Raw genomic sequence first — 18,636 nt, 5'->3', positions numbered from 1 at the left:
ACTGTCCCAGGCTGAAAAGTACTATTTTGTTCTACTGAATGTGTTTTCTGAGGCTCTGAGGCTTATAAAGCTGCGTCCTTAATTTGCTGTGCATTGCCCCCATTGTGGAGGACACCACTAGTGTATGTGAATTATAGACTATGTGAATTATCAAATGTTTGATCTGACAGCCACAGTTTAATTAAATCTCTTCTTTTTTTGGTACTGTTACATCAGCAAGAAGGGTGTCTGAGTTTCAAACAGTTTCCTCTGTTTCCTCTCGTCTTCCACAGGGGTAGAGTTACCTTAAGAAACAACCCTTCCTTACTGCCTAATGTAGCCTCTGAGACTAATATGAATCAGCCCATACATTTACATGTATTCTTTCCAACGTTCAGTAACAAGGGAGAATATCTGCACCATTATTTGGATGTACACCAACAAGTGAGATTCTATTTGGACAGAATCAACATTTTCAGAAAAATCTGACTAGCTTTTTGTTTATTTTTTTTTCTATTATTCCAAGATCACAAAATAGCAAGCCTGTTTCCAAAGTGAACCTATCCAGATAGTTTTCTGATTGTGTCTCCTATGCATACTCCTTAAAAATAATTTATTTGCCTCTTAAGCCTAGTGCTCATTCCACAAGAGTTGTAGCTACTGCAGTTGTCTTTTCTGCTCTAGCATCTATTAATGACATTAGTTCATCAGTTACCTGGGCCTAACACTCATAGGTTTGAGTCCCATTACAAATCAGATATCCAGGGGTTGAGGGTTGGTATAATGGTTAAGGTATTTATCTCACAGACACAAAGTACAGGGTTTGATTCTCAGTTTTGAGGGAAATTGTCTAGGCTTAAAATGTATATAATATATATACATATCAATATTTATATCTATAGGTTGGGGTTTGTATAGTGGTTAAGGTGTTAGCCTCACAGATACAAGGTGCATGGTTTGATTCTCACCTTTGGAATGGAAATTGGCTAGGCTTAAAATGGCCCACAAAGGCAGCTAGCCTAGTACTTACCTATGATGGAATACTAATGATATGTGAGGCACATGAATTGTGGCATGTATGTAGGGAAGGATCGTACTACACACATTGTAAACAGAACACCACTGGTATTTAACATACATGCACATTTCATACAAATACATACTTCGTAACAAAGACTGTGCATCATAAGGCATGCTTTAATTGCAGAAGAGATGCCAGCAACATGTGACATGCTTGCACCAAGGTCAGTAATGGCATGAACCATGTGCATCTGACTTAGAATACCAGGAGCAGAGGAAAGGCGGGAGGGAGGGAGAGAGATAGCAAGAGTTAAGATGTTTCTGCATGGAAGTGAGAATATCATCTATTTATTTATTTTATTTAGTTATTGACTGGATAAGCCTACTGGATGCAAGTATCTATTTTCAGGGTCAACTCAGAAGCACTGTCTGGTTAAATGACTTGCTTAGAGTGATGGTTTGGCAAAAGAAGAAATCTAACTAAATGTTTGTGCTTTTCCTTTTTCCAGAGTAGTGGCATGGTTGAAAAAGCAGGCATTTAACTAAGTATATTTTACTTCAAGTGATGGTGGGGCAAGTTTGTAAGATAGACACATTGATAAGTGTTCTACTTTTTTCAGAGTGTTGGCATGGCTGAAAAAGCTCTTGATGCTGTCTCAGTCTCCATCGCCATGGAAGACAATTGTAACCGCGGTTCACAGGAGACCCCCCTCCTCACCCCACATCTCAAGAAGGTGGAGAACCACATCACGGAAGCACAACGTTTCTCCCACCTGCCTAAGAGATCAGCAGTTGACATTGAATTTCAGGAACTGTCTTACTCTGTTAAGGAAGGGTCATGGTGGAAGATGAGAGGTAAGAAAAGTCAGATATTTTATTAATTTGTGATGTACAGCATAGTTGTTAAACTTAACTTTCATGATTTTACTGTGTTTTTTAATGTTTTCTCACAAAGCTCTGATGGACTACACTATTGCCCAAACTCCTTTGCAATTATAGCACTCATCCTCCCTTTTTCCAGCAATTTTAAAGGAATAGGAAGACAGCAGAACGGAGCCTTGTCACTGTCAGAAAAGTACCTCACAGTGGAATTTTTATTTTTTATTTCTTTGCCTATGAAACCAACAGGCTGTCTGGGGTGGAATGGGTAACTCTAGGTGTATAACAGTAAACCAGACCATGTATTGACATGATTTGTTTATTAAGGAAGTTGGGTGAGTATGGATGAAGTGATACAGTGTGTCAGCATCCTGCTTCCTTCTCTTATAGAGGATCATTTCACTGACTCCCCTCCAGCTGCTACAATGGGTCAGTGGCTCACTTGCATTGGATACACACACTGGAAAACAGAGCAGCTAAGTAAGAATTAATAGCCATCTTCCTAAACAAGCCACTGAGTTAATTAAATTAGTTCAGTTTTTGAACTTTGCATCAGATTTATAGCGGTGCTAGAGATTACTTGTGCATGTTTCTGTGAAAAGTAACAGAATTAGTTGAATGACATAAACTTCCTGTTAGTTATCCCCAAAAGACATGTTAAGTGGATTATAATTAAAATGTGTCATGATACCTTGATTTGCGTGTATTTAATATTCAAATGTGTTAAAATATTTGATGTTATCAACCAAAATACAGACTGAAATTTGAGATGAGTGTATTCTCATTTTGTTTTGACATATGTGATCATAGTCTAGAACAGAACATTTGCAATGCTTTATGTTTCTTAATGCTGGCTGTGATACTGATCTTTGCTGTAAACTAGCAGAAAGTTTGAATGAGAGGGCAAAATCTGGCATCTTAAAATCTGTGGAGCTACTGCTATTCCAAATGTGTGACCATTGAGTGAACATCCAGTATGCCTACAGGTGAAGGATAGAAGTTTGGAAGTGGTCTGACTCTGGGGAGTGCATACATCTTAGTCTGTGCATACTAAGGTGGACGTTCCAATGTGGTTAATGATAAAAAAAGTGAAAAGTTATGGTAAGACATGAAGAAATAAATACTGGTCATTAAAACCTATCTGCTACTTTAGTGAGACTGCAAAGGTGTACCAAAACATGTAGTAATGAGGACTGCCCACTAAAACCTACATACTACTTCAGTGAGACTATCAGACTAGAAAACTGAAATGTGCCCTGAAATAAACATGTGCACCATACCTGCTGCGTGGTCTACTTTGATGAACATAGATTCATAGTTATATACTAGGCTAGCAATCACCAGGGCCTTTATAAGCCTAGCCATGCAAACCAACCCAATTGTGCCCCTGTGTGTCAGAGACATTTATTAGGAAGGTCTACATCAGATTAGAACTTTCTAAAGGTTATGTGTGGGGTGATATGTTAGTTTAGGCATAGTTACTGTCTGCCTCTATCAGAGACATGGGGGGGGGGCAGACCTGTGGTGAATTTATGATTTTCCACCCATTGGTCAAGGTTACACTTAAATAGGATTAGAAATGGATTGTTTCACATGGATGAATGGTCAGCCTGTTGCAGAGTATGAGGATCCTCTGAGACACATATCTTTCTTGCCATCATGTCCTACTTATGTCATAAGCAAAATTTAAATCATTGGAACTAGTGATTCTAATACTGTTCATTTTGCAGATGTTCAAATGGTCCATCAGAGATGGATCTGAGGATACCTTGTAATCCAGACATGGATCACCCCTCAGTAACCTGTAGGATAATTTGTTCCATGGCTTTGCATATTAAACTTGTCAGACCAATAGATCTGTAGTTTCTGGGACAGGTTGATGGTCCACACTTGTGAAGTGGGTTGACTGCTGCAGTCCTTCATTCTCCTGGTAAAAAGCATGATTTGAGGTCATGATTCAAGGTGTTTAGGAGGCATCCTGGGATATTGTTGGGGTCCATTGAGGCTGTGTTTTTGCCCTTAGTGAGGGTGCCAGGGCCTCCTCCCCGCTAATAGTTAATTCTCTTTGGATGTGCACAGTAGTGGACTTGGTAGAGCCCACTTTATTGAAGCATCATTCTGGGGAGGATAGAGTAAATGGAGGCTGTGCAGTGTAATAGTGTGCATCATTTGAGATCATATGGGACAGAAGTTACTGATGATATAAAGTTTGCTGGCCAGTGGGAAACAGAAGTTAAAAATGAATAAAGCAACTAGCAAACATGAATGTAGCACACTCAGTTATTGGCAGGATACTTGCAGACGATGAGAGCACAGTGCTGGGTTCTTGAGTCTGCTAGATTTTTTGACTGTGCACATTTTAGTAAGTATTGTTTTTGTCACTAAGAGTTGCTGTATGAGAGAGAGCTGCTGGAGTAAGGGCACATTATAGCATGAAAAACAAGGTGGCAGTTCTGAGCACAGTGTGGGTACTAAGGAGGTCAATTTTGGCAGGCATTGCTGGCATCAGAGACTGAAGTAATACTGATTTCCTATACCTAAAGTAAAGTATGCCCTGATTTAGAGATGTTGCCCATTCCTATCATGGCATCCAAAAATCCCGGTTAGGGGTCGCCACAGCAGATCACCTGTCCAGTCATGATTGGCAGTGAAGTTTTACTGTATTGAGGTGCCAGCTCAGCACCCAACCTTCCACAGAAGGCACACACACACACCTAGGGCCAATTTAGAGTATCCAATCCACCTACAGCATGTCTTTGGGATGTGGGAGGAAACCGGAGCACCCGGAGGAAACCCACACGACCACAGAGAGGACATGCAGACTCCGCACAGAAGGCACCCCAGCCGAGGAACAAACCGGAGAACCTCTTGCTATGAGGTGGCAACGCTAACCACTGCACCACCGTGGCTGCTCATCATAGCATCCAAAAATATTTAGAGGAATTAAAATGCACCTGAGTTGTTAGGCTTGTTCTATACTCTAAGAAGCCATGCTGAATCCGAGCTTAACATGCATATGTCTTCATTAAGCATACCACAATCTTCTGAAACTACCTGCCCATCATTTCTCAACACAAACATCAAGATTAGTGTTTTGACCATTTAGTCAAGAAAAAGAAATCCTATTGGATGCTGAACCTTCAGAGGTTCAGAGAATCACTCAGCTACATAAGTTGTATATATCACCCACCCATGTTTATGAACACGGCCAAAAGCTTGCGTTTGTCTGACTGTGTTCATGGTAAATGCTAGGGAGTTTAGAGGGCAAGTAGAGTAGAGAGGTGTGTGTATGTGTGTTGCTGCACATGTGAGTATTTGTTTATTTATTTATTTATTTATAGCATTTGTTAACTGAGTGATGTCCGACTGGGTTAAAGAGCCTGTTTTCCGTGGAGACCCGGGGAGAAAATGTCCTACAAGTAATATTAGACTCAGTTTTATATATATATATATATATATATATATATATATATATATATATATATATATATATATATATATATATAGATATATAGATATATATATATATATATATATATATATATATAGCTATATATATATATATATTTAGATATAGATATATATATATATATCTATAAGACACTTAATCTCTAATACAAAGACAATACTAATACTAAGAATAACAAATAGCATGAGAAATTTCTAGAATACAGAAAAATACAATTACTAATACAGTCACAGGATTTCTATAATACAGGAGTAAAATAATAGTGAAACTAATATATGAAACGTTATGTACAGTGAGGTGTTGAGAGAGACGCACAGTAGTAACTGGATGGAGAGATGAACAGAGGTTCAAATGCATCTATATCCAGTAGAGTATTACCAAGTAGTAGTATGGAAAAAGATAGGGAGGGAGATGAAAGCAGTTAGTGAGCTTGGAAGAATTAGCCTGGGGAGTAGGAGGAGCAGAGCTAATGATTGGCTAGGTGGAGTTTTAAAAGTTTTTTGAATTCCTGATAATTAGGGATTTTTGAGATGGGCTGAGGAAGTGTGTTCCATAATTTGGCAATTTTGTTAGAATAGAGGGAGTCACCATGTTGGTTGTGGGAGTGGGTGACTTGTAGCATTAGTTTATCTGATGATCTGAGGGACCAAAGTAACACAAGGTCGGACTAGGTTGGAAAGAGCAGGTTTGATTATATAGTCATATGAATGGTGTAAGGTGAGAGTGCTTGTATGTGAGTACATATGTATGTGTGGGTGAATGAGTGATTGTATCCATGAGTGAGATCAGGTGGGGAGGGTTGTGTGTGTGTGTGTGTGTGTGTGTGTGTTTCTGTGTGTGTGCATGCCGTGTATGGGGGATTGTCATACCTCCACACTCCCCTAGAGTAGCAAGCAAATCCTGCAACACTGAGTAGAGACACTAGACACCATGGATAACTCTTTATATCATGTCTTAAAGGTACTTAAAATTAATAGAACAAAGTTTTCAGCCCAAAAGACATTGGTTGGGGACATACTAGACCCCAGGAGTAACTCTTTATATTGCCCCTTAACGGCAGTTAAAAATCAATAGATCAGTTTTTCAGCAAGCAATATGTGCATGTATATGTATGTATGTATGTGTGTGTGTGGGGGGCATATATTCTTTATAGGCACTTAAAAAGTAATAGATCAAAGTTTCCTAATTATTTGAAAAAAAATTACCCTATATCTGTGACACAGAAAGGAGCTTGTTAAGCAGGGACCTTAACCCACAATGTTAACTGATCAGTTAGTGTATCAGATCTTTTTATTATATATTAAGTATTAAACTTTAATGGCTGGCAATATTCAGTGATTAATTTACAATAATCTGTTTGATATAAATGACAGGGCAGGTATAGAGGGAACAGCATGAAAGATGTGTGTGTGTGTATGTGTGTATGTGTGGCAGGGGAGCACACTAGATAGCAGGAATAGCTCTTTATATCATGTCTTAGAAACATTTAATAATAGAACAAAGTTTTGGAGCACAAAAGACATGGGATGAGGGGAACACTAGACACCAGGGATACTCTATACAGTGTTCCATAAAGGCACTTAAAATTATTCAAACCCTGTACCTTCAGCAATCACACACCTTTGTGCTACTACTAGACCCAAGGCATACTTCTAAACTGTTTCCCAATTATTTGAAAAAAATTACCCTGTATCTGTGACACAGAAATCAGCTTGTTAAGCAGGAACCTTAACCCACAATGTTAACTGATCAGTTAGTGTATCAGATCTTTTTATTATATATTAAGTATTAAATTTAATGGCTGGCAATATTCAGTGATTAATTTACAATAATCTGTGTGATATAAATGACAGGGCATGTATAGAGGGAACAGCAGGAGCTGTCTGTAAAATCAGGGACAGTTGAGAGGATGGGGTGTGTCAGTGTGAGGGGAGGCTTTGGGACAAAGCCAGGAGGAGCATTGGATGACACCAGGGAGAATTTTTAAAGTATTACTTGGACTCACATAAAAAGTTAATAGAGCAACAGATGTAGTATTGTGATGCACTTTGTGAACAATAAGAATGAAACTCTAATTTCTGGCATTGTTGACTGACTGTAACTCTGTGATACACAAGGGGCAGAGAAAATATGAGGACACATTGGAGATGTTCTGTCAACACAAGGAAATATAAAAAGTATGTTGGTGTGTTTGTGTGTGTATGTATGTGTGTATCTGTGTGGGAAAGTGAATGGGGGGATGGCAGTGCCAATGCAGTACATGGACCACCAGTGTTGTGTACCACAGAAAAGTGATGATTTGCACTTATGGTAGTTAAGGGCAATTTAGAGACATGCAAATTATGCAAATAATAAGTTTTTTCTTTATTGCAACTAATGTCTCTGACTCACAATTTCTCATATCATGGAAACAGTTCTTTTGTCTGCAACTCTTACTGCTGGCAGTGGAGCCTTTCTGGATTCTCAGCTTTCTATTTCTACTTGTAAATATACAATGTTTGATGCCATCAGGCACTACTATTATTTGTCATTTTTATGTCTTGCTTGTACTTGTTTAATGTACTAATACTGTTGATAACATATTTTCTTGTTATGGCCATTATGGCCTGGGTCATGCCTAAAAAGGCTCCTCAGACAAGTGCACCTGTGACGTCCCTCCTCTAGGCCAGTGATCAGGGAGTCTCAATCCTCACCACGGACACTGCTGAGGGATGTTCACTTAGAACAAAAATAGATACACACAGTATTTCCAGATACAGCTCTCTGCACCAAGCATAATTTCCCTTAAGAGCATGCAGAGAGCGCAATCAGTCCTGGGGCTGGGTTTCCCTCTCTCTCTCTCTCCAGGCCCCCAAAGAAGACTCCCCACTGACACAGCTGTAGAGTTGAGTCCTCAGCAGAGTGTTCCAAGCCAAGTCCTCCACCACCCTCTCTGTGAAACCAGCACTCTGTGTCCCTGCTCCAAGTAGCTGACACACACACTCTTTGAGATTTGATTTTCATACAGACACACACACACACACACACACACACACACACACACACACACACACACACACACACACACACACACACACACACACCTGGGAAAGGCTGGCACAGATTTATCAGCTATGCCCCCTCTGCCCAGACTGTGAAGTAGATACTGCCACCAGAACAGTCCAAAGTTAGCTACTCTATGGCTCTTAGCAGGGCATTCAATTATACTTAGTATAATTAATACTAATACAAATAACATTTGACCAATTTAGCAAGGCTTTCATGAGCGGCCACAGTGTCACCAACTAAATATAAGTACTCTCAAAGGTTAAAATATTCTCTAAAAGACCAGCCACAATGAAAAGTTTAAATATATTTAATGACAAATAATAAAAAACAATAACATCAGAGTTTCAGTCACAGGAAATATTGAAAATAACAGAGATGGATAGATTCACACAGATACAGAAAAACAATACTTAACTAATCTCATTATATTTTCCTGACTCATCTAAAGAATTACTGTTCCTTACTTACATAATAAAGCAAGACAAAATGAAGTGTGCGAGTGGTACTGCTTTGTCAAGTTTCACAAACAGACTGCACTAAGACTTATGTCTCATCTAGTATTAAAACATAATTTCAGTGCTGGATTGCAGAATGATATCACATACATCTCACCAGCTGACTTCTGGTTCCCACACTATCCCCTTTACTAGAAACTGAGCCAGACCGTAGCACATGTGTGTCACCATACACACACATAGAGCTTTGCTAAGATGTGTTATAGCATCTGAAAGCTAAAAAAAAAAACATTTCAAAAACTTCCACCCTTCAGGATAGCAATTAGTTCACCCCTAAGGACAATACAGTAGGATTCCTAGTCCTAGTTTTCACAGACATTTCATCTCTGGCTGCAATTAGAACTGTAAAATACAATTTTCATGGCCTAAACCAGGTAATTTCATTTTAGACAATTTTTTCAAAATTAGCTGGACTGCAATTAACCTCTTCTCTTCCAGTATCCTCTGTTACAATATATTAATTTCAACAGTTGCAATACAGTTTCACATACAGGTGTATTTCTTTTCTGTCCAGCAGGAACCACTGTTGGTACATTTTTAATACAAGCAGCTTTACAAATGCATATTTCAACATAAGCATCTGTAGAAATCAGATTGATTTACAGATGCCATATAATTCTTTACAAAACTCCAGCTTGCTATGCTGGTACTTCTACTTCTCCTGGCATAGCTGGCAATACCTTACATCATCACAGCACCTACCAAATCATCAAATGTTAAATAAATAAAATAAGTCTAACTGAGTCACTGGATATAATTGTAGCTAGTTAAACTTCTGAAATTTAGCTTTCATAGCTATAATTTACACATAGTGGCTAATCACTTGAAGGCTTAACCATATTGTTGTATTCCTTTGTTTCTTTCTTTCTCATCTACAGTTTTGTTCCTTCTTTCAGCTCTGTTAATTGTTTTTATTTTATGTCCTATATTATTTGCCTGTGTTTCTTCTTTATCCAAAGCAAACCTTAACAGTTCATCTAGTGTAACTTCTGGCTCAGAGCTTTCATTATAACCCTCACTGAAGCACAGAACTGTACTATTTGATTTAACATTGTTGTCATTGTCTGCAAACTGTTACCTGTCAGTGACCTCACACATATAGTATATTTGCTGGGATTCATTTTCTTAACACATAGCATATTTGTACTAGTATATGTCAAAATGAACATTATTCTTGGCCTCAAAATGTGTTCTCAATTTCTACACTTGTCTTCTTGTTTTCCTATAGCCTCATGTATCGTAGACCTCTGCTGCCACATGTAGAAGTAAATATTTAAGTTTGTCATGTTTTGTGATACTCATAGTAGCAGCTAGTGTCCAGTGTGAACCTAGGTTATGGGTGGCGCAGTATGTGTCAGAGATGGGCAGACTTCACACCGCAGTCTCATTCTTCATGCTTCCAAACCACTTTACAGTTCAGTGCATTTTTTTGTGATGTTTTACTTTCTTAGGTACCCATCCTAACAGCTAATATTTATCCAGTAGAATGCAACAAACGAGTTACTTAACTTTGTTTCTTTTGCTTTCATGTTTGCAGTTCTATTTCTTTAGTTTGTCTTCTCTTTTTGCAGGAAAAAAGGTGACTTGTAACATTAAAAATAATACAAGAACATTTTGTGTTGTTATACTTTTTTAATATAAAGGTTATTCTGTCCCCTCATCACCATTTTATACTTTTTATTTATAGTTAATGCAAGAATAAGTAGTTCTGCACTTTTAAATTATTTATTTGTTAATTAGATAATAATTCTACTGGATACAAGTGTTCCTTCTTACGGGTGACTGGGGAGCTCTGTCTGGTCAAGTGACTTGCATAGAGTTTCATAAGATGTAGAAAGAGGCTGTGAGAATCAAATTGTGGCCTACAGGAAATAGCTTGCTAACAATACATATCTTGAATTCACTACAGTAACTGCTTAATATTTTATGAAGCAGGCTAGACTAAATCCGCATAGATATAATGGTAATGAAGCTCAGTGCATACAGTAGGAGGTAAACTACAGATTCCCAGTTTACTAAATAAACCAGTATGTTAAATAAAGCTAAGGATGTTATGGTTTCTTTAAAAAGACACAGTTATCTTTAATAGAGGAGTCACTCAGTTGTATGACAGCTTGAAATGGGCAAAGTCATTATATTAGAAACTTTACATTCAAAAAACATACAAAAAATCTTTTGCAGAATATAGGTTCTCTTTCTGAACCAGTTAACAGAAATGGCCTAATCTGATTATTGAATTATACCTGCTCATACTTCCTGGTCTTAATTTATGGTTTGCCATTAAAAGCAAAATTAACAGCTCACATTTAGCATTTTCCAGCAATTTGATACTTGAGTGTATGTCTGTGGTGAAATAACACATTACAGATTTGATTCCACATCTGTCTGCTTAATGCAGTTGTTCTAGGTGATTTGTCTTATGTATGTTTAAGAAAGGCCCAGTGACATACTAGCCAATCACTTGTCTTATATTTTAAATATAGTTTACATTGGAGTGACCATGTGCCTTTTAGGGATTTGTGTTCAGGTCAGCTGTAGGACTCGTAGCTACTTATGAAAACATCATGTTACTCCTAGGATATGAAAAAGTTTTTTTTTTTTTTTTTTGTACAGAGAGGGTCGGGGACACCTGGAATTAACTATTAAAGTGGATAGTAGAAAAGGAATACATGGTATCACTCAGATGACCATGGATAGTTGAAGAATGGATGAGGTAAAATAGAGGAATGAAGGTCTTGGATAGTGTTAAACATGCTTACGGGACAGTCTAAATAGGTTAATTGTGTCCTGCTACTAAACTGTTGTGATTTATTGTAATGTAATACCTACTTAAGCCACTAAAAGGATCACATTGCAAAATGTTTTTTGCTGTACTTTGTACTGTATCTTTGTTCTATACTCCACGTAATTTAATGCTAGAAAATATGTGAATTTATTTGCATGTGTGTTTGGAGGGATGTTGAAAGGGGGGTAGGCCATAGGCCAAGTAAGTAGAAATGATGTTTTGGCATACTGGCTAAACAATATGAGTGTTTTTGTTTTCTGTAGTATGTCTAAATGAGATATAAAGTTGCATTTCTGCTTTGAACGTGGTAAAATACAAGCTTCCAGACTGAAATTCCCATGTCCCAGCATAACCCTTAATCTATTGTACTGCAGCTGCCATACATTTCTGTTGTCTCTACTTGCTCAGCTTTATGATCTCAGACAGTGACCTCATAGTGATCTTACATAGTAGCCTCTGAGGGGCTGCTTGTTCAGCAATGCTATGGCTCAGTTAGGTTATGGATGTGGAAGGCAATGATACAGAGTGTGTGGGCTGCATGTGTAGTAGGGTAAGGTGTCACAAAGTAGTTATATGCCAGGCCAGCAGTAAAATGGCAAAGAAAGTGTAAAAATAATACAAATAAAAGTCCTAACATTCCCAGAAAAAAGTTATCTTAATCAGTTCATTCTGTTTTTCAATTTATTTAATCACTTGTGTATTATAAGACAAGTACTGCGGTGGTGGTGCTGCAATACCGTTGTCGCGTCACAGTAAGATTCTCCGCTAGAGCGTCTTCTGCGTGGAGACATGCATGAATGGGCGTACCTTCGTTGAAGGTTGTGCATCAGGCCTGGCAACTCGGCACGTAAAAATCTACTACCAATCATTAGCGGACCGGAGTTCCACTGTGGCGACTCCTAACCGGGAAAAGCCGAAAGACACAACAACTTGTGTATTATAAGACATCAGATTTCTATGTTCTTAATCTGATACTGAGCACCAAAGTTTTCTGCATTAAAGAGATGAACTTGACTGTTTTTTAAGCCTGATATTCAAATACTAGGGCAAATGAAGTAGAATATGGTTTGCACTGACTAACAGGTATATACATATGATAGTTTTGTAGTACTGGTTTGCATGAGGGTCTTAAGGTATGTGGCAGCCATGGTTATATACCAGATAAAAGGGTGAACCTGACTGGTGACTACCAGCACAAGTTCCTTTTGCAGCAGTTTATCCAAATTTCTTTCAGGACTGGACTGCCCACCATCTCTGCTTTCTTCAAAATTAGCATTGACTAGTTATTGAAGTCACCTTTCAAGCCCCCGTTCCATTATTTTAAAAATAATCAGTTCATTTTGTTTTAAGTAGTCCCATCCCCACCAGTAGTATGAAAATGTATTCCATCTTACAGAGCAGTGTATCCTCTGCTGTGTCTAATACTCGGCTACTCTATTATTCTCTTTATGTTTCTGCCATGATCCTGGGACATGAATAGCATAGTTCCATGGACAGAGACCATCTGGAATGTGGAGGAGTGCTTGCTAGGTAGAGCATGTGCTGCTTATCTGATAGCTCAGGCAAGTAGTTATTGCATTTGTGCATGTAGAATACTGACTCTGTTGGTAGATAATCTGTAGCAGTGCAAGGAGGGTTTCATTCAACAGCTTCTGGGTGAGGTGCTGAAAAAAGTTTTGTATGTGCTAAGGGTAGGAATAGAAGCCAGTAAAGTACATGTGATGAAGTACTTTCTAACTGTGCCAGTTTGATATCTTTAATGTCAGCAAACTACACAAAATAATTTGTTTCAGAATAAGAAGAGGACATCAGGTATTTGATATACTATCAATGACTGAGAGTGATGTCTGTAATAGTAACGGTGATGTTAGCTTCATGAAAGGACTAGAAACTAACGGCACATTGCACAAACCACTAGAAAATAAGATGATTTCAAACACTATATGATGATCATATTAGGGATTAAAATTGGGGAGGGGGTTACTTACATGACCAGTGAGGGTGAGTTAATATCTGTTTATCAGGATGATTTCAAACACTATATGATGATCATATTAGGGATTAAAATTGGGGGGGGGGAGTTACCTACATGACCAGTGAAGGTGAGTTAATATCTGTTTATCAGGATGATTTCAAGCACTATATGATGATCATATTAGGGATTAAAATTGGGGGGGTTACCTACATGACCAGTGAAGGTGAGTTAATATCTGTTTATCAGGATGATTTCAAGCACTATATGATGATCATATTAGGGATTAAAATTGGGGGGGGGGTTACCTACATGTCCAGTGAAGGTGATTTAATATCTGTTTATCAGGACTGCATAGGGAGGAGATGCAGAGTTAATACTGCATGTTACTCTCCTGAACTGTATGTTTCTCTGTACCGTTATGTATATGCTGGCATTATTTAAAAATCAGCCTCTTGGGGAATTTTTAAGAAATGTGTTTAGCATTGTGAAGCTGCTAGGCTTGATCAAGGCAGACATCCATTTTTGTCACCCAAATATAACAAAAACAGTCATCTTTGGTTTTAGCCCTTACTTCATACACACATCATTCGGTGGTCATTGCATTGTCATTCCTTGCTGTAGGAAACGTTTGTACTTCAGCTGTGGCTCACGTTTGGAGGTTTGATAACAGTGTCCTGGATTGTTTCACTGTATCAGTTATTTCATTTGTTCTTGTTTGCAAATTTGGTTTTATGCATGGGAGTTAAAGTTTGTTATGAATTTAATATTTTTCAACAGTGTTTGTTATACACAAGCTCTCTGGATGATATCTGTATATTGTGGAAGGGAGAAGGATCAGTTGGGAGAATTTATTGTATATATTGGAAATAGTACATTATTTCTTAAATTTACTTATGAAATGTTTGATAATGAACTACATTATTTGGATGTCTCCATTATTAAAGATACAAAAAACACCCAGTATATTTCAAAAAATATATTGGAAACCCAAATACTGCAGCTCCTTTTTGCACTATGAAAGTGAACATCCATATTTTCAAAAAAGAAACATAGTAAATGGACAAATGGTAAGGGTTACATGTATGATTTCAAGTTTCACTGATTTTGTAGAAGAATGTAACAACGCCAAAGATATTTTAACACATAGAGAGTGTCTGGAAGGTCTTATAACAGAAGCACACAAGGAGGTTTTAATGGATGGGAACTAAGTTTGCACCTATTATAAATGAAGATGGAATTATTAACTGTGATAATGACTCCCGTCCAGGAAATATAAGTCAGGGAAATAAAGATGCTGGTAATTTTAAGCAAGCTCTATGTATTGAGTTTAATCAATTTTCACATAGAATTAGAAGTATGGTTCAGAAATACTGGCAAATGTTTCAACAACTACCAGGGATACCTAAGGTTTTTAATAATTTTCCTAAGGTAGTGTATAAAAAAGGTAGAACATTTAAAAAAAATTTATGAAAAAAAAAGGAAATCTAGATATAGCAAGAAAAGTGGGAATGCATAGATGCGGGACCTTTAAACACTGTCCTTACATGAGTAACTTAGAAGTCATGGAAATAGTTCCCTAAAAAGGATTATAAAAACAAAAGAATATTTCAATTGTAATAGTAGTGGGGTAGTCTATATTGCTATATGTGATCAATGTATGTCTTTTTATATAGGAAAACAGAAAGGACCTTAACAAAGCAGGTATATGAACATCTCTATGATATTAATAGAAATAATGAAAATAGTGGTTTGACAAAACATAAAAAATACTGCCACAATGGGAGATTTACCCTAGAGGAGGGCATTAGCAACATTTTTTAGAATACTGGGAACTAATGTGGCAGCTGTATTTAGAAGCAAATAAACAGTCAGGCCTTTATGAATGTATTTCAGTTATATCCTTTTTAAAATTAAAGGCAGCTAAATTGGGACTGGAATATTAACTCTTTGTATATACTTGTTTTATATATATATATATATGTGTGTGTGTGTGTGTGTGTGTGTGTGTGTGTGTGTGTGTGTGTGTGTGTGTGTGTGTGTATTCATTTATTCATATGCATAATATTCAACTAGTTTGTAATTTTGTTGTTTAATAGGTGGGGTTGAGTTTGTTCCTGATGATAGCCATGTGTTATAAATATGTCTATGCCTTTAAGGAATTAATTGTTAGGAAATTTTAACATTTACTTAATTAATGATTGAATGTATTTAAACTGAGGTTTTATAGTGAATCTTTAGTTCTGATGAAGTCGTGAATGAGAGCAGGACGAAATTGTTAAACTTTCTTTGAATAAAAGGTTTTGTGGTTTAAGAACATTGGTGGTGTACTTTGTGAATTAATTCGTTGGTGACTAGTGTTCCTTGTACAGCCATGAAAGCAGCTCTTCATGTGTGGTGTTCTTAGTTTTTATTTTAGAGCTGTGGGACCCTCTGTGTAGTGTTATTATTTAATTTGTTACATGTTTTTTTTTGTGACTGTATAAAGTGAGCTTGATTACTTGAAGAACTGTTGGAAGAATTTTTGAAAGAGTTGATCATTTTTAAACATGTTAATAATTTTAGACATTCTCAAACCATAAGATTATGATAAGAACTAGAGTGTTTTGTGGTAGCCATTTTAAATTTTGAGACTCATATGTACAAGTCCTGGAAAAGTGACACTGAATGTGTAAATATGGAAATTTACATATACTAAATCTCTAAATCTGAAATCACTATGCATTGGAATATTACCTTTTCTCCAAGGTATGGTGATTTCAGAGTTAGAATATGAAAGTAGGCACAATTACAAGTCTGTGAATTAAAACAAGGTGCCTTTTTTACCTGTTTTGGCTTTGAGTTCTGGTGCTTAGGTATCTGTTTGCTAAAAGTAATGAAATCCATGTTTTCCTGGTGTTTGTTGCTTTATGTCACATGGGAATAAATTTTCTCAGGCTGCTATCTAAGAACTGTCTGTACTTTCTTTCAATCAATGAGTGATGCACTGGAATTCTAGGTTTACATTCCCAGCACCACTTGAGAGCATTAATGAATACTGATATTTGTATGCACCACTTAATGTGATGTCCTCTGATTGCAAGCCTGGCCGTGTGCTGTGAGCCCAGGTTATTGTAAGCTGATGTATATATAAGAGGGGATCGCTCACACTGAAGCTTGTCCCAGTAACTGTATGATTTAATCGTACAAATGTTTAATTCATTTAATGTTATTCATTAGCAGTTACTGCTCTGGAAAACAAATTCCTTTTGCTGAAAAAGGAGGAAAGATAGGAGGGAAGACACAGAAAACATTGTAGGAACCACACAAAAAGGTACAGGGTACAGAAAGGAGGAGGAGAAAGAAGAGAAATCACAGTATGCGGCTCTTTCCTTTTTCTCTGAACTGAGTTCTGGTCCTAATGCTGGTCCACAAAGTACCGGGACTGATGCTAGATCTGCCTGCTTCTATTCCCATGATACTATTTGGTGACACCACTACTTAAAAGGCCACCAGAGAAGTGGTGGCCATCTTGATTGCTCCTTAAATGTTTTACAGTTGCTTTCCTACTCCTTACTCATGATGCTGTTACAAGAACATATGTGTGGGCTGAGATAATCTAGTATTTTCTTCTCTTTGTCTGGTGTAACAGATGCCAAAGGCACTGCCCAGCAGTTAGATTATGATTGTCTGACAACAGCTTTCAGTCAAATGTCTTTCCTGTGCCCTGTTCTAGATCTCCTTGGTCTCTGGGCCACCCAGTGCCACCTGCCTAGCAGGTATCTTCATGTTGTTCTGCCCCATGCCAGCTGATTCTGCTCAGAAGCATGTTATTAGTTGTTGGGGTATCTAGTGTTGGTATTCATTATGGTATCTCCTATCAACCTTTTGACATTAGAATATTTAATAATGGCTATTTATCCAGGAGGTTATTTGACATTAGTGTAAGTGACAGCAACTCCCAAAGTACTGCTCTACCCATTGTATATCAGTGTACATATGCCACAGGCCGCTTTAATGTTGATATCACCAACAGCAGCTTTTCCAGAAAATGTTTGCTCTGAGAGTGTTGCTGGAGAAGTACAGGGAAGGTCAGAAGGAGTTGCATTGTGTCTTTGTGGAATTAGAAAAAGCATATGACAGGGTGCCTAGAGAGGAGGTGTGGTATTGTATGAGGAAGTTGGAAGTGGCAGAGAAGTATGTAAGAGCGGTACAGGATATGTACAAGGGTAGTGTGACAGTGGTGAGATCTGCAGTGAGAGTAACAGATGCATTTAAAGTGGAGGTGGGATTACATCAAGGATCAGCTCTGAGCCTTTTCTTATTTGCAGTGGTGATGGACAGTTACACAGACGAGATCAGACAGGAGTCCCCGTGGACTATGATGTTTGCAGATGGCATTGTGATCTGTAGTGAGAGTAGGGAACAGGTTGAGTAGACCCTGGAGAGGTGGAGATATGCTCTAGAGAGGAGAGGAATGAAGGTCCGCAGGATTAAGACAGATTATATTGTGTGAATGAAAGAGAGGATAGAGGAATGGTGAGGATGCAGGGAGTAGAGTTGGTGAAGGTGGATGAGTTTAAATACTTGGGATCAACAGTTCAGAGTAATGGTGAGTGTGGAAGAGAGGTGAAGAAGAGAGTACAGGCAGGGTGGAGTGAGTGGAGAAGAGTGTCAGGAGTGATTTGTGACAGACGAGTACCAGTAAGAGTGAAAGGGAAGGTCTACAAGAGGGTAGTAAGACCAGCTATGTTATATGGGTTGGAGACTGTGGCATTCACAAAAAGGCAGGAGTTAGAGCTGGATGTGGCAGAGTTAAATATGTTAAGATTTGCACTGGGTGTGACAAGGGTAGACAGGATTAGGAATAAGTATATTAGAGGGTCAGCCCAGGTTGGATGGTTTGGAGACAAAGCCAGAGAAGCAAGACTGGGTTGGTTTGGACATATGCTGAGGAGGGATCCTGGGTATATTGGGAAAAGGATGCTAA

The 18,636-nt window shown here is 37.9% G+C and overlaps 1 protein-coding gene across 1 annotated transcript in view; it reads left to right on the top strand.

Annotated features, from left to right (window-relative positions):
• The window catches only part of ABCG4 (ATP binding cassette subfamily G member 4), a 682,517-nt gene that overhangs the window by 27,794 nt on the left and 636,087 nt on the right, over positions 1 to 18,636 (top strand). Inside the window, exon 2 of the mRNA XM_044080863.1 lies at positions 1,620 to 1,854. Within this exon, the coding sequence (XP_043936798.1) occupies positions 1,629 to 1,854 (226 nt within the window). The 5' untranslated portion in view covers positions 1,620 to 1,628. The remainder of the gene's footprint in view (positions 1 to 1,619; positions 1,855 to 18,636) is intronic.

This window comes from Protopterus annectens, chromosome 8.part0 (assembly GCF_019279795.1).
Source record: "Protopterus annectens isolate FY-2018-M chromosome 8.part0, PAN1.0, whole genome shotgun sequence".
Classification (NCBI taxonomy): Eukaryota; Metazoa; Chordata; order Ceratodontiformes; family Protopteridae; genus Protopterus; species Protopterus annectens.
This window is presented reverse-complemented; position numbering and strand designations above follow the sequence as displayed.